Raw genomic sequence first — 16,245 nt, 5'->3', positions numbered from 1 at the left:
AATATAAAGTGCGTGAATCATAAACGTTTCCATTCAATTAGCACAAAAGCATCAAATCTTAGTCTAACATAGAAACTTAGGATCTCCAAATTGTTTTTCTAATTTGATTAAGAATAAATATACTGCAAATGTGGTACTCTACTTTTATTCTCGAAGTCTGCACTAACGGATGATTCAAATTCTGATCTGTTACAGACTTTTTAAATTTAAAAGAAATCATAAAAGATAAAAATTTTATGATTATCTCATTCTTTTAATTTTTGGCGAATTACGAATTGATGTGCAGCCGATTTAAAATTGATAAAACAAACATCTAATTAAGTTCAAAATAATGTTTGATCCACTTATTTTAAACATTACTCCTACTATATGTTAATAAATAACTTACTTAAAAGGGAAAAGTTGATAATTTTAAAAATTTCATTTGTTATGATTTATTTTTATTTAGCAAAATTAGACCATCTTCCTTAATTTATTTGGCAATCGGTAACTTATTTGGCAATTTGTAGATATAAAATCCGACTCCATTGACAATCTCATCCCTTCACTCTCCCTCATCACTTCCATCTAATTTTCCATCTCTCTCTCTCTCTCTCTCTCAGAGAGAAAACATGCAAGCAAAAGCAATGGCTCTGACACACCCCACCTCGACCGCCGCCGCCGCACCGGTGCTGCCGAATTCCTTCCTCCGCCCGAGCCCCAGCCTCAAACACCCATCTCCCACCAAACCCTCCTCTCTCACGGAACCCAGATCAAGAACCATCTCCGCCGTCCTATCCTCCAAGAAGCCGCCGCCCACCGCCGCGCCGCCTTCGAAAAGCTGGAGTCTTGACAGCTGGAAATCCAAGAAGGCCCACCAAATCCCGGAGTATCCCGATAAAACCTCCCTCGAATCAGTCCTCAAGACTCTCGAATCCTTCCCTCCGATCGTTTTCGCCGGAGAGGCCCGCAGCCTCGAGGAGCGGTTGGGGCAGGCGGCGCTCGGAAACGCCTTCCTTTTGCAGGGCGGCGATTGTGCTGAGAGTTTTAAGGAATTTAGTGCTAATAATATTAGGGATACCTTTAGAGTGCTGCTGCAGATGGGTGTTGTGCTTATGTTTGGTGGTCAGATGCCTATTATTAAGGTATTTCAATTTCCCCCTTTTTTTGGGAATTTTTAAGTACTGTTATTTTACAAATTAAATTGAAATTTGTGAATGGATGTTTCGCTCTGTGTTTCTCCAGAACCTTAGTTAAATATGAGTAAACATCATTAGTTTGTGATTCTTGTTGCAATGGGTTCTTTTGAAATTCAGCCAGTGACAACTGATATGGCATTTGTATTAGTATTGATGATAAAAAAGTAATCTTTTAGCTGATGTTTGAATTGGTTTTAGCTGATAAGATGAAAATCATAAGAAACTTAATCACTCATGTTTCCTCAATTGATTACGGATGTGCTTGTGAGTAGCAAAATCAGTGTGTTATCTCCTTCTTCTGAAGTGGTAAGATCAAGTAGAATGTTTACACCCATATGCTCGTTATTCGATAAATATACCAACTTCAGTGTCCTTGGTTGGTTGTTATATAACTACTGTATTATCCTATTTGCTTATCCATGAGTTGGCTCTTTCTGTGATTTGTTTGCCATCATGATATGGAGATTTAGCGAATGAATTTGATATATCGGAATTCCTCTGCAGGTCGGAAGAATGGCAGGGCAATTTGCTAAGCCAAGATCTGATCCATTTGAGGAGAAGGATGGTGTGAAGCTGCCAAGTTACCGTGGTGATAATGTCAACGGTGATGCTTTTACTGAGAAATCAAGAATTCCAGATCCCGAGAGAATGATAAAAGCTTACACCCAATCTGTGGCTACACTCAACCTGCTCAGAGCATTCGCAACTGGAGGGTATGCTGCCATGCAGAGAGTCACCCAGTGGAACCTTGATTTCACCGAACACAGCGAGCAGGGTGATAGGTATTCACTCTACTAGTTTCCTTTATTATGGACTTTTTCACTCTGCTTGTTTGGTCTTGTTCTCTGAGTATGACAGTTTCATTATTGCTATTTTTAAAAGGTATCGTGAGCTGGCTAATCGGGTCGATGAGGCTCTTGGTTTCATGGCATCCTGTGGTCTTACTGCTGACCACGCTCTGATGACCACTACGGAGTTCTGGACATCACACGAGTGCTTGCTTTTACCTTACGAACAAGCACTTACAAGAGAGGACTCGACGTCCGGTCTGTATTACGACTGCTCTGCCCACATGATTTGGGTCGGGGAAAGAACAAGGCAGTTAGATGGTGCCCATGTCGAGTTCTTAAGAGGAGTTTCCAACCCTCTTGGAATCAAGGTGTGCTGTTTTATATTTCACGTGATTCTCTTAGGGAGCGTTTACATTTGGGTGATAGATTGATAAAACTTAAGATTGAGTGGTCGGTAAATAGAGTGGTCAAACAAGCTCAAAATTGATCAATCTATCAAATAAACAATGAATTAGCTTGGATCATTTTTATCAATCCATCCTAACACGCAAAGTAAATGCCGCCTTAGTATTCCTCTGAACTTTTGTTGATCATGATCTCATTTATTTTGGTTTATGGTGCAGGTTAGTGATAAGATGGATCCTAATGAACTAGTGAAACTCATTGATATCCTGAATCCTGACAATAAACCTGGAAGAATCACGGTGATTGCCAGAATGGGGGCTGAGAACATGAGAGTGAAACTCCCGTATCTGATTAGGGCTGTTCGCAGAGCAAGTCAAATTGTCACTTGGGTCAGCGACCCTATGCATGGAAACACAATCAAAGCTCCTTGTGGACTCAAGACCCGCTCCTTTGATGCTATCAGGGTACATTCATTACCTTCTCTTTTTCATCCTTCTTGTATGCCCTTAGGCCTTGAAGTTGCTTCATAGAGTAAGTTTTATAGCACTATTTTTGTAATGCCCTGAGCCTAGGCTATGAAGTAACACAACAGAATGGACTCTGCTAGGAATTAACATCTGTGTTCGCCTTCCATAAACCTAAGTTTCTTGGAGATCCATTGTACGTATATAATATATATAGCCGTTTTGATTGTCTAGTTGCATTTGAACTTGAATTCATATGGTACCCCTTTTCACAAATATCTAGTGGGAAGACAAGGCTTCAATAGCTACTCCAACCAATTACTAGAAACAATATTTTACTTTATTATCGTGTTACTATTTGTATTATTTATTATAAGAAATAGTGTGTCATTGATATCGTGGAACTATGTTCTGAAGTTCTTTACAGTTTTATACTTGATATGTTGATCTGATTGAGAGGGGGGGATTGTTGGCAGGCTGAGGTGAGAGCATTCTTCGACGTACATGATCAAGAGGGAAGCCATCCAGGAGGCGTGCATTTGGAGATGACTGGACAAAATGTTACAGAGTGTGTTGGAGGGTCTCGAACGATCACCTACAATGATTTGAGCTCACGCTATCACACCCACTGTGACCCGAGGCTCAATGCTTCCCAGTCACTCGAGCTTGCCTTCATCATCGCAGAGCGACTTAGAAAGAGACGAATCGGATCTAAGCGCTTTCCATCTCTCAGGGTGTAAGAAGCTTCAGGGTTGTTTGAGTTATGGCATTGCTTGTGTGAAATCTTGAAATCTTAATGTTGCTCAAAAGTTGTGTTACTCTGCAACTTTGGTGTTTTGAGTCATTCCATCATGTTTATCGAGAATTGTTCGTATATGTATATGTTCTCGTATATTTGGCCGCGTTTAAGAGTTTGCTTCTATGCGTTTGTGTAGCAAGAATGTAACAGATATTTCAGACAAACACTCAAGAGGGTGTTCATTGCTGTAGAAATAATCGTCTCTGTTTCTGGTAAAAAGTTGTCTGAATCCATACTTTGTTATATTCATTAGCGGCGTTTATTTAAATCAAATTGTAGTTATACAGAGTAATTATTAGTGGCCCATTAATGTTGGCCCAATACTTCAAGCCCAATCCCCGAAACCCATTAACCCTTGTTGGGCTGATTGTTTCTTTGTCTTCTTTTCTCAGTTTCCTGTGATAATGTGCGAGTGCGAAGCTCTTAGCGGTTCAGCCTTCTTGGCTGTTTGACCACGAATATTAGCGGTTACTACAACTTCGGAAACCGACAAGCTGAAGGAGTTTTATGTGTGAGTGTTGAGATCTGTTATCGTTTGAGAGCATTTATTTGTCAAGTTTATGTGGCGATTCAGTGTTAATCGGTTCATGCCCAAATCTAGGTTTGTGTAACTGTCAGCAAATCTATTTCCTTTTTTTTTTCTTCGGTTCAAATCCAAAATTGCTTCTTACTTATACATAAGGCATAGGTCGTCGATTCCGCATTGGATAAAAGATAGAAAATACCCTTTAATTTAGAATAAGTGGTTCAAATCATTTTATCGAGATGAGTGCTCTATATCGATAAAATATTCATTTTCCGGGCGAATATGAAGCGCATGAATACAAGTTATGCCTTCGAATGAAAGACAATTCCGAATCTGCTTTGTCTAGGAACAAGGAAGCTATAAGTAATGCAACTATGAATCTCATGGAGAGTTCGATCCTGGCTCAGGATGAACGCTGGCGGCATGCTTAACACATGCAAGTCGGACGGGAAGTGGTGTTTCCAGTGGCGGACGGGTGTAACTGGCCGGTTGGTTCATTGAAACCAAAGCCGACAATCAAGGGGTTAAGCTAGTGCTACTCCTTTCCTTTGGTATACCTTACCAATACCCTGAGTAAAAGTTTGCATCATGAAAGATCCGTGGCTGTACGACTTTTAGTCTTCACTTCGTTTACTTTTATCCTATAATCTTTTGTGATAGGTTGTTTTACAAATATTTTTTCTAGTTATCAACTTTGTAGCCTTTTTCCGTCATATTTTGATTTGTCGTGAGGTTTGATCTCCTCACATTTATTTGTTTTAAAAAAATCTACAATATATGATCTTCATTCAATAATGTCTAAGCTGCGGATCTGATCCTTGCAAGCGACAAAATGTCTCAATCGTGATCTACATATATGATATATGACTAAGTCACAAAGATTATTAAATGAAAACACCATTTGGGGTTATAAATTGCGATGATGAATTTATTAGCAATCAACATCCATTGCCAGCCAATTGCATGCATATAAACCAACTTGATTCTTTTGTAGTCGACCTTCGAGTTTTGCTTAGATTCGAAGTACATATAATATATTGTTCTGTTTCGCTGTCTGAATGTGTACGATGATGATGCAATTAGTGGACCCAATTTTTTTTCCTAAATAAAATATAAAACTAATTTATAAACCTGTTGTTGATAAAATTTGAGGACTCAAATTTATAAATGAATAAATATTGAAAAAGTTTATAATTAAAGTCTCAAATTTAACAAGCATGTGGGATTCTCGTGACAAAACAAGTTGCAAGCAGAAAGGATAAGATTGTTACTTTTATCACATATGCCAATGCCATTATGCCACTACAAAACAATCACAAATAACGATCTTAGCTTAATCAAGTGGATTAATTATTGATTCACTTTACATTATTTTTACGATCGAGTGGATTGATTCCCTTCTGCATAGCAATTAGCATTAACAATGAACTACTCTTTACATATATTATATCTTTAACTAATTTAATTTATTCATATGATATTGATTCTATACTTGAAGTGATATTAATCCCAACCACTTTCACCAATTGAATGTGGATTTTTTATTGACGGAATTGAAATATTAGTAATTCTATACATTTACTATAATTTTTCATAAAAACAATGTGAGATTGAAGATTTTAATTGCATGTGAAGTTTGAAAGATTATCACAGAATTTTGAGTATCATCTCATTTATAACTTGAAAAATCACCTTTTATTTGTAATATTGCATCATTTTATCTACAACTTGGGACTATGAGCAACTAGAGAAAATAATACAGTACTAGATTTCTTAAGGCAACATATTTGACTTTCCGAAAAACTAATAGTAATAAATTTTAATTGTGGTGTGATAATGATATAAAAGTAATTATTTTTATTGTAAAAATTTGAAATTAAGATGATGACCATATCTGCGCGATCAAACATTAGGGAATCCTTAATGTAATAAATTGTGAAAGTTAGAGTTTAAATAGGCAATATCACAACAAAAAGAACCGACAACAAAATACACATTTTGCTTCATTTTTTAGCAATACAAACAAAAAAGGGTTATTTTTAGCAAGTTTATCCGGCACTATTACAAATTTCTATAAATGGATATGCATAAATTAGGTTTCAGCCTTGGATCCAAACATGTACTCTTCACAAAGGCAGATAAGTTTACAAATTTTAGATTATCTACTTATGTCAGGATCAATTCTTATTGAGATCGAACTATATTTATACAGTCGCAAAAAGTCTGATGTTTTCATTTTTGTTTGTTCACTAAAATTAATTTATTTATAATAAGATATAATCTACTATATTTTACTACTAATATTTTAATTAATACTTTTATGTATAATTATTTAATTTATTAATTATACATTAAAATAAATATCGTTCGCTATATATAGAATATGTAAATTAATTGAGTAATTAATTTCATTAATAATTTTATAATGCAAATAGTACTTCCTCCATACCTGAAAAATATAAACTATTTCCTTTTTAATCTGCTATCTAAGTTTGGAAATACATTTCTCTCTAACAAGATGAAACTTATCTCTACTAACAATAGTTTAAAAACTTTTTCTTTCTATCTCTCTCTTACTTTTCTAATTATGTATTCAAATTCAAATTTCTAATTATGCATTAAAATTCGAGTAAAGGTCAATTTTGGTCCTAAACATATGGCCGAAATACGAATTTGGTCCAAAACATTTACTTTTTGAAAAACGGTCCATAACAAATGAAATTCGTGTCGATTATGTCCATTTTTACGGTTCCATCAAATTTTAACTGTCAACCGTCGATTAGCTAAATGTTGACCCGATTTGGCTTAATCTCGAATTATTAGTCATCTAATTATTGTAAAATGTTCTAAGCCCTATTTGAGCTTGACTATGAATATCATTGACTACTTTGACGTTTATTAAGTTGTATATTTCTGATTCAGATTCACAATAAAAAATCCATCCATCCATCCATATTCAAAATCAAATTCAGATTCAAAATTCATCCAAAATTCAAAATTCATCATTCAAAATTAGGGTTTTGCATTCAAATCCATCAAATTTCTTGAATATACAAATAATTGTTCCAACAACAACAAACCATAAACAATACGATACAACATTCACCAATTTCTCAATTTTTTGCTTGGTTGGTGACAAACCGAAGCGACGCTACCTTCTTGCAATTGCAAAAAACGTAGCTAAATCGAAGGTCTTGAGCGCCACTGCCATCTCTGGAACCCCTGCTGCACCTCGAGTAGGCCATATCTGATGGGTCGGTCGAATGGTGTATGGTGGTTTTGCAGAGAAAGATGAAAGTAGGGTTCTTGGAGAAGAAAGAAGGATTCTTGGAGAAGAAAGAGAGGGAGAGATGAAAGTTTTAAAGTGAATCCTATATATTTTGCATTTTTATATTAGAAACTTGTTTTTAATTTTGTATTTTTCATTTTGCATTTATAATTGTGCATTTTCAAATTTTGCATTTTTTATTTTTCATTTTCAATTTTTTCAAAAAAATTTATATATATGAGACACGGTAATAAAAATTGCCTAATCGGGTCATCATTTCGCTAATCAACAGTTGACCGTCGAAAATTAACGGAACTGTAAAAAATGAACTTAATCGACACGGATTTAATTTGTTTTGGACTCATTTTTCAAAAAGTGAATATTTTGGATCAAATCCGTATTTCGACCATATGTTTAGGACTAAAATTGACCTTTACTCTTAACATTCATGTCGAACCAAATGTGCATGGTCTTTGAAGACGGAAAGAGTATTTCTTATTCGTTCTTTAACAATCAAACCCAATAATTTTAAGTCGATAAGATCGAATCTCACCTATGCTGCTTTACTTCCCACCCTAGATTGATTTATCGATATTCAATTAAATTAATAAACCACAAAACCACAAAACCACAAAATTACATTCCGCAGAATTATTCCCTTTTTATCCTTTTAAACCAAAAGCAAAAGTGCACTCATCTATATCATCTGACTTAAAACATTACTTTTCAAATTATTATAGTATTTCCCTATTGGAAATTCCCACACATTTATCACATGACACAAAAAAAAAGAGATATACAAACAAGTAAAAAAACCAACCCAACACAACACAAGCGCCGCATATTTACACACACGTACACTTGCCCGCACCGGATCCCACCCCACCAACCCAATAAAATCACACAAGCGTCGCACACTGCGACGTCTTCGGGTCCCACATCGCCGGCAGCAGATACTTCCTCCCGTTCACCCCCTGCGCATTATAGCTCGCACCCGTGCTCTTATCCAATAATACGCTCCCCGGATACCCAGGATACGCGCCCGACCCGAACACTCCCGTGCACGCACTCACCGCCTCGAGAGGCGCCGCAGCCGTTCCCTGAAAATAGCCGTTGTTGAACGGATTCGTCACCGTTCCGGCGAGCACCGTCGCGAGATTGATCACCATGCCGTCGACGCCGACGTCGCCGTTCGGCGCGACCAGCGGCGGCGCCTGTGGGCCGTACGCCGGCTGGTGGAACGGCCACGCGCAGTAGCCCGGGCAGAACGCGGCGGAGTTCCCCACCCACGCGTAGGCGAAGCGCGCCGCGCTGCGCGTGGCGCCGTGGCTGCCGCAGCGGCTGCGGCAGAAACCGTCGACGGAGACGTCCGCCGCGGTCAGCACGACGTTGACCGTGCGCGGCGCGTGGCCGCCCTTCGCGGCGAGGTAGACGAGGTGCGAGTTTTTTAGGGCTTTTCCGAGGGAGTAGGCCTCGTCGAGGAACTGCTTTCCGACGACCAGAGTCGACGCGCCGCTGCTGTATTTCTCCGTCGTCTTCCACCAGGCGGCGACGGAGGGGTTTGCCGGGGCGGCGGAGTTGAGGGATTGGATGAAATCGACGACGATTGAGCGCTGAGCAGGGGTGAATTTGCCGTACCAGATGAGGTTGACGGTGACGGACCCTTTGAGGAGGGAGCCGTTGTGGTATTTGAGAATTAGCGGTTGCTGCTTCACCAGCGCCGCCGTGGATAGGGTCGCAAAGAGGAGGAAGAGTGGAAGAGAGACAGTGGCAAAATGGTAATTTGAGGCCATGTTTTGGTAATTGGACTAAGGTGAAATTTGGTTTGATAATTGGAGTGCGAGTTTTATTGGTATTTATATGAGATGGGAAAGAGGGAGACAGCTGTGAGGGAGGGAGTGTCAATATCAGCTTACGCCACGTGTGGAGATGCAATTGGCGCGGGGGCCACCTTTTGCCAGGCTGTTACATTCCAACGCATGACGTGGATTTTTTTTTAATTTTAATACTAAATGTCCATGTAAATCTGTTAAAAAGTTGGTGATATCTTGAAAACGGAAATTTTACTTGTTAAAATTGAATGACGTTTATTACTCCAATTAACTCTATAATAATACTAATAAATCTTACTCCCTTCGTTCCACATTAGTGGAGTAATTTTCCTTTTTAGTAAAAGTCAACACATTTTTTCTCATTTACTTTACTCTCTCTTATTTTATTCTCTCTTCATCTCTCTAAATTTCTTAATCTCCGTGTCGGAAAGAAGTGCCTACATTACTATGGAACGGAGGAAGTATTCGATAATAGTATATGTAAATCAACTCTTCTTGAAGCCGTGTTTGTTGTTGTTCCATTTTAAAATATTTAATTTTTGCAGAGGAATAGATAATTAAGTGATCCATATCAAAATTAATTCATATCTACATAACTTTAATAACTTCACACGGCTATGCTATATAAATATTTAATTAAATAAGAGGTGTTTGAAAAGAAATAGTGAGGATGGCGATAGTTAAGTAGATGCAGCTTACGTTGACTTGCGACTATGTATATGTTCGCCGGATTTGACCAAAACACGCAATGTTCTACTCTTAATTAATGGACTAATTAATGTCCTTAGTTAAACCTCCAATTATTATTTCTGGAGGTACAAAATAAATAAAAAATAATCATGCCTTCAGAGTTTGGTTCATATTATCATGATCAATCTCCTAAATTATGCCACAAGTCAATTATTTTCAATGACAACTGACAATCCGACATTGTATACAAAAAATTTGAATTTTATTATAATTCTCTTTATTTAACATATTTTTTCACAAACCATATACTTAAATTTTGTGAGAATTTTAATGAATTCTCAATGTTAGCAGAAAAATTTGCATGAGAGTATATAATATGATTGTGTTAATAATTTACCAAAATTAGAATTATAGTGGAGTACATTTTTACCCCTTTAATGCTTTGTCTATGTGTATATAATTTGTTTGCACCATCTATCCATGTATATATAAGGTAGTACATAAATTAGAATTATTCTAGCTACTCCATTCATTTCCTTGATCTAATGTTATCATATTTAGCCTTAATTATTAATTTAAGGCGCTGTAATTTATAAAATAAAATACTAGTACTAGTATTTTGTTGAAGAAGTGAATTTGGTAAGACTTCCCCCCTAAGATTCAAATAATAAATTTTTTAGCTATATCTATTGATTGCAAAACCGCCCCATACTTGTTGTAGTTGTAGATGGATAGACATTAGTGTTGTCAAAATTAGTGCAACAAAATTATGAATTCTTGCTCAAAAGTAACTATCCACACCATTGATATCATATTAGACTATATAGTATACTACTATTATTTTAGTTTAAATTTTAATTGAAAAAATCAAACACAAAATTAGCTTGGACCAATGCTGAGCTGTTCTTCACCTTTCTCCCTATTGTGAGACAATGGTCTATGGGTTGTTGGCTTATGAGATCATGATCTCACATATAGTATTGCTGGTTAAATTACTCCCTCCGTCCCTGAAAATTCCTCCCAGTTTACCATTTCTGTCCGTCCTTGAAAATTTGTCTCACTTCAAACTTACTAAAAATGGACATATCTTTATACTCCTCCATATTCACGATATTTACACTCTGACCCCCTCTCTCTCCTCTCAAACCCACTACCAACAGAAGACCTCTTACCCGCCACCCAATTATCAGTCTCATCAGCCCTAGACGGTGCCAATTCGCGATTCGACTCCCGATTGAAACTCCCCTGACACAGTGGCTGCTCATCCCTCATCCCGCCGCCATAGGATCTGAATCCCCCTCCTAGCTTGTTCCGATCGAGCTCTTCCGTCGTTCGCTCTCGCGGACCCGTCGGGAGAGCCATCAGCTCGTCCGTCGTCAACCCCTTCGCCTGGAAGGCCGCCGGCTTCGCAGCGCTGTAGGTCGAGAATTCCTGGAGCGTGAGGACCTGCTTCTTTTTCTTCTTAGTCTTCGCCAGAGCCAGGGACGGGAAATCCGCTGTCTCGGAGTGGCCGTTTGGCGCCGCCACCGTTTCCTCCTGCTGCTGGAGGAGCTCCGACTCGTTCTCCTCCGCGTCCAGAGCCCACGCGCCTGGCTTCGCCCACGCTGTCTTCACCGTAGCCGCCATGATTGCTGCTTCTCGATTTCTCTCTCTCCGATTTATTTTCTCTCTCCCATTAATTAGTTAATCACATTAATTTCGCATTACTTTTTTAATCACAGATTTTTGTAATCACATTAATTTTTTAATCACACCTCATTTAAACAAGGATAAATTGCTTCAAAAGTCGTCAACTTTGCAAATAGTTTGGTATTTCCTATAAACTTTAAAAGTTGCATGAAAAGTCATGAACTTTACATTTGGGTGTTGATTTCCCGTGTCGGGTATTCCGGCCATCCGAGTGTTGTCGTGTAAATTTTATGCTGAAGTGACGGATGATTAGGATGCTGATTATGCATTAAATGACTTTTTTTTAAAATTTTATTCCAGCCATCCGAGGTGCTGACGTGTAAATTTTGACGGAAATTGAGATTTCTGTCACAGAGAGAAGAGACATAAATGCTAAATTGATATACATTTTAATTTAATTGAAACTAAAAAACGACGTCGTTTTATTGTTCTGCAGGAGATTTTGCTATATCACGCCTCCGGCGAGCCACGTAGGATTAGTTTTTGCCGGAAATGTACCGGGTCGGGTCGTACGGGAAATTTGCAACACCTGGTAAAGTTCATGACTTTTAATGCAACTTTTAAAGTTTACGGGAAATACCAAACTATTTGCAAAGTTGACGACTTTTGAAGCAATTTACCATTTAAACAACAATAAAAGAATAGCATCATGTGGGGCCCAAACTCTACTACACTCCTTCATTTAATATAAAGTCAAACTACTCTTTAAAACCCGTACCCGGTCAAACCGGGACGAATTTTGGGGGACGGAGGGAGTAAATGATTCATTCGTGAAAATCAAAAAAATGCTTTTAAGCAATACCAATAAAAGATGATCATTATTGACAAAAACTAAAACCAGTTCTTATAATTTGATCAAATTTTATAAATATTAAGTTTAAACTTCTTAAAATATTAATCAACCAGATCAATCACCAACTTAATTTCTAATTGGCGGACACTTAGGAAAAGATTCAATGCTACCGACGTGAGTTGGACAATAGTATTAATTATTATTGGCATCTTTATTTATTTAGACAATAATGTATATATACTACCCAACTATATGCTAAAATCAAATAGAAATTGCATTAAAATTATGTTCATATTATTCAATTTGCATTCATGATGCCTGCTTGCCAGATTAAATCTTTCTGATTAGATTAGTATGCAGCCCCTACCTGCACAATTGTACCCTTCTGATTCAAAATTAATATTGCACTGTTCAATAAAGCTAAATAAGGTTTTATTACATTATAATAATATTATGACCACAACCTATAAATAAGAGCTATTTTTAGGTTTCATTTCTTTTAATAGGGGTAGATAGTTAGGTTTCATTTCTTTTAATAGGGGTAGACAATAGAATTGTTCCTTATACTACTCCCTCCGTCCCGGACTACTCGCACATTTCCTTTCCGGCACGGAGATTAAGGAATGAGTGTATAGCAAAGTCAACAATTGCGGCTGTAGGTGCTAATTTTTACTAAAAATGGAAATAGTGCAAATAACTTGGGACGCCCAGAAAGGAAATAAGTGCAAGTAGTCCGGGACGGAGGGAGTACTATACCACATTTGTTTTTTGACATTAGATTTTATATAATACGTATTGTTTTATAAATAAAATAAAATAAAAAAAAATAAAATAAAATACTTGTTTTCATTTTAGAAATAATACGTCATTTTCAGTGGGAAAATTAAAAAAAAATATTAATGGAAAAGAGAGAGAGGGTATTTTGTTTTTTTAAACATAGAACACTATCACACATATATATATTCCGTCAAAACACACACATATATTTGTGTTTTTTACGATTGATATCAAAGGCATCAGCCACAGAATAAGCAAAAATTAACAAAGGTAGAGTCGACAACCCTCACACACTAAACATTAGCCAAATAAAACAAATTCCAAAAACACACACAAAGAAACCTGAATATTCATCCAATTTAAAAGCAAGTAGCTAGAAGTGCATCAAAAGAAGGCAAGGAAGAAAGACCAAATTTAATGTATGTGGGTATTTAGTAAATCCCATTGCTTCAAAACCGACTAATAATAAACAACAATATAAGTTCTTTGTGTATTTTAGTAAAGATATCAATTTCACAATGCACGAAATCTCCAAACAATGCTCACATAACAAACTACACAATCTCCTGAAGCAACGTAATTGAATAATTTGAACTAGAGATGCCCACCGGTTCCGGTTCCGGCGGTTAACCGGCGAACTAGAACCGTGGCGATTTTCTCGAACCGGAACCGGCGCAATTCGGGTCGCGGTCCGGTTCAGGTTCATGATTTTTCGAACCGGAACCGTCACCGAACCGCCGGTTCGGGCCACAAGGCGACATGACGCAGCTTTTGGCAGACGGTTTGTTGACCGAACCGGCGGTTTTGTCCCGGAAACCGGCGGTTTTCTGCCAAAATCGCCGGTTTTCCGAAAATTCAATTTTTTTTTTCAAATTTCAAATTCGAATTCTTCCATTTTACCCCCATTTTTATCTATAAATACCCTCCTCTATCCTCATTTACATTCACCCCACTCTTGTGTTAATAAGAGTTTCTCTCTTCAATCTCCCAATTCTCTCTCTCTTTTCCCCCATTTCATGTTTTTTTTATTTACGTTCCGAGTCCGACGACACTTGTAAATTATATTACATTGTTGTATGTTGTATACTTGTAAGTTGTATATCTATTGTAAATTGTAATGTATCGTTGTCCGTTACAACTCAAATTCAATAAAATTGATATCATTTTCTCCTTATTCGTCTTATTCCTATTTGAATTATACATTGTCTTGTTCCAATTTATTGTATAAATCCAAATTTCAAATTAAAAAAAAAATCGAACCGCGAAACCTCCGGTTTTCAAACCAGAACCGCCTAAACCGTCGGTTTTCGAATCGGAACCGGAACCGTGAAATAGCCTCACGGTCCGGTTCCGGTTCCGCCTTCGACCAAACTGGAACCGGCGGTTTCGAATCGGAACCGCCGGTTTTCGAACCGTGAGCAACACTAATTTGAACTTCTTAATTATAAATTGTTACTGATATGAATTGCACGTTGGTTACTACTAGCAATGTCGTCCATCTTGTCGTTATTACTTCCTTATTCTAAACCTTTTACAATTTCTATATATGTTCAACTTTATATGAGTAGTATTAAATACAAAGTTAGGGCTTATTTGAATATAAACATAAAGAATTTGAAAATTAGACTCTATTAGCATCCACAATGGTGGAGGGATCATCCCTCTCACTCGTCCTGGTCCGCGATCATCCGCCCATTGTAGGTCGGCGGACGAGTCGCGAACGAGCTACACGACCGAAAGTTCGTTCGAGGATGATGTCTAGGACGAGCCCTCGTCCGCCATTTGCAGGCCGACGGCGAGGTCGGATGAGGACGATGCACACATTTTCTCTTTTTTTTTGTTTCTTTTAATTTTTCACACATTATATATATATATATATATATATATATATATATAGGGAGATGATCTAAATAAGTATGTGTTTAAATCCAGAAATGCAGACCAAATCTTGGCCCTAGGATTAGATGATCTAATGGTCAATAATTAACCAAAAATACGAAAGGTCATAATTAAGCAATTTTAGGTCATATTATAATATTTGGGTTTAATGTCATGATAAGATCGTTTTAGGTCATGCTTTGTTAGCATGACCTAAAAATTACCTAATTATGACCTAAAAGTGACCTAATTATGATATTGTTCTGCGTTTCTGTATTTAAATCTAGTTTTGCATAGATCAAAACCCTATATATATATATATATATATATATATATATATATATATATATATATATATATATGGAGATGATCAAAATAAAAATGCATTTAAATTCAGAAATGCAGTCCAAAACTTGGCCCTAGGATTAGATGATCTAATGGTCAATAATTAACCAAAAACACGGAAGGTCATAATTAAGCAATTTTAGGTCATATTATAAGATTTGGGTTTAATGTCATGTTAAGATCATTTTAGGTCATGCTTTGTTAGCATGACCTAAAAATTAACTAACTATGGCCTAAAAGTGCCCTACGTATGATATTGTTCTGCGTTTCTGTATTTAAATCCAATTTTGCATAGATCAAAACCCTATAGTTTTTTTTTAGTAATGTAGTTTTTTTTTAATTAAGTAATGTAGTTTGTTTATTTTTAACTAAGTAATGTTTTTTTAATTAAGTAATGTAGGTGTTTATTTAAATTTGTTGTGTTTAATATAATCTATTTTGGTATTTTAGTAATTGAAAATAAAAATAAAAAACAGTAACATTACAAATTACATGAAAAATGAGTTTTAAATGATAAGGCGGACACTAGTTGAAACCACTGCAGAAGGAAGGGTCGGACTTAAAAATGCTGATATGGTGTGGGCGGGCACTAGTACGACCATTGTGGATGCCATGTTTAACAGCCATTAAATTTTTTTATCACACTTTTAAGTTTTACCCAAAAACCAGCTCCAAGTTTCGGTTACAATGTCGCATTATATCAAGTATAATACGGAGTATATATTTATATATATGGATGTACAGTGCAACTAGTATTCCTAATCTTCCAACCAAACACACTTCCAACAACAATAATATCTATTTGTAATA

General features: G+C 36.9%; 3 protein-coding genes across 3 annotated transcripts; 1 reads left to right on the top strand and 2 right to left on the bottom strand.

Moving 5' to 3' along the window:
* Positions 1–521: 521 nt before the first annotated feature.
* On the top strand, positions 522–3,856 carry LOC121742166 (phospho-2-dehydro-3-deoxyheptonate aldolase 2, chloroplastic-like). The gene is made up of 5 exons (XM_042135219.1): positions 522–1,124; positions 1,683–1,960; positions 2,061–2,337; positions 2,593–2,838; positions 3,315–3,856. The coding sequence occupies exons 1-5, from the start codon at positions 612–614 to the stop codon at positions 3,576–3,578; spliced, it is 1,578 nt and encodes a 525-aa protein (XP_041991153.1). The 5' UTR covers positions 522–611; the 3' UTR covers positions 3,579–3,856.
* A 4,211-nt stretch (positions 3,857–8,067) lies between these two features.
* On the bottom strand, positions 8,068–9,269 carry LOC121742070 (protein EXORDIUM-like 2). The gene has a single exon (XM_042135097.1). It carries the CDS (start codon positions 9,222–9,224, stop codon positions 8,331–8,333), a length of 894 nt encoding a protein of 297 aa, XP_041991031.1. The 5' UTR covers positions 9,225–9,269; the 3' UTR covers positions 8,068–8,330.
* A 1,773-nt stretch (positions 9,270–11,042) lies between these two features.
* LOC121741679 (eukaryotic translation initiation factor 4B3-like) lies at positions 11,043–11,579 on the bottom strand. The gene has a single exon (XM_042134555.1). The coding sequence runs from the start codon at positions 11,577–11,579 to the stop codon at positions 11,043–11,045; it is 537 nt and encodes a 178-aa protein (XP_041990489.1).
* Between the last annotated feature and the right edge of the window lie 4,666 nt (positions 11,580–16,245).

Source organism: Salvia splendens, chromosome 7, assembly GCF_004379255.2.
Source record: "Salvia splendens isolate huo1 chromosome 7, SspV2, whole genome shotgun sequence".
NCBI classification, from domain to species: Eukaryota; Viridiplantae; Streptophyta; class Magnoliopsida; order Lamiales; family Lamiaceae; genus Salvia; species Salvia splendens.
This window is presented reverse-complemented; position numbering and strand designations above follow the sequence as displayed.

Excerpts from the sequence above, each read along its gene's own strand:
- LOC121742166 (XM_042135219.1), top strand. The coding sequence starts at position 612 with ATGCAAGCAAAAGCAATGGCTCTGACACACCCCACCTCGACCGCCGCC. Across the intron at positions 1,125-1,682 it reads GTCAGATGCCTATTATTAAG|GTCGGAAGAATGGCAGGGCA; the intron begins GTATTTCAATTT and ends ATTCCTCTGCAG. Across the intron at positions 2,839-3,314 it reads GCTCCTTTGATGCTATCAGG|GCTGAGGTGAGAGCATTCTT; the intron begins GTACATTCATTA and ends GATTGTTGGCAG.
- LOC121742070 (XM_042135097.1), bottom strand. The coding sequence starts at position 9,224 with ATGGCCTCAAATTACCATTTTGCCACTGTCTCTCTTCCACTCTTCCTC.
- LOC121741679 (XM_042134555.1), bottom strand. The coding sequence starts at position 11,579 with ATGGCGGCTACGGTGAAGACAGCGTGGGCGAAGCCAGGCGCGTGGGCT.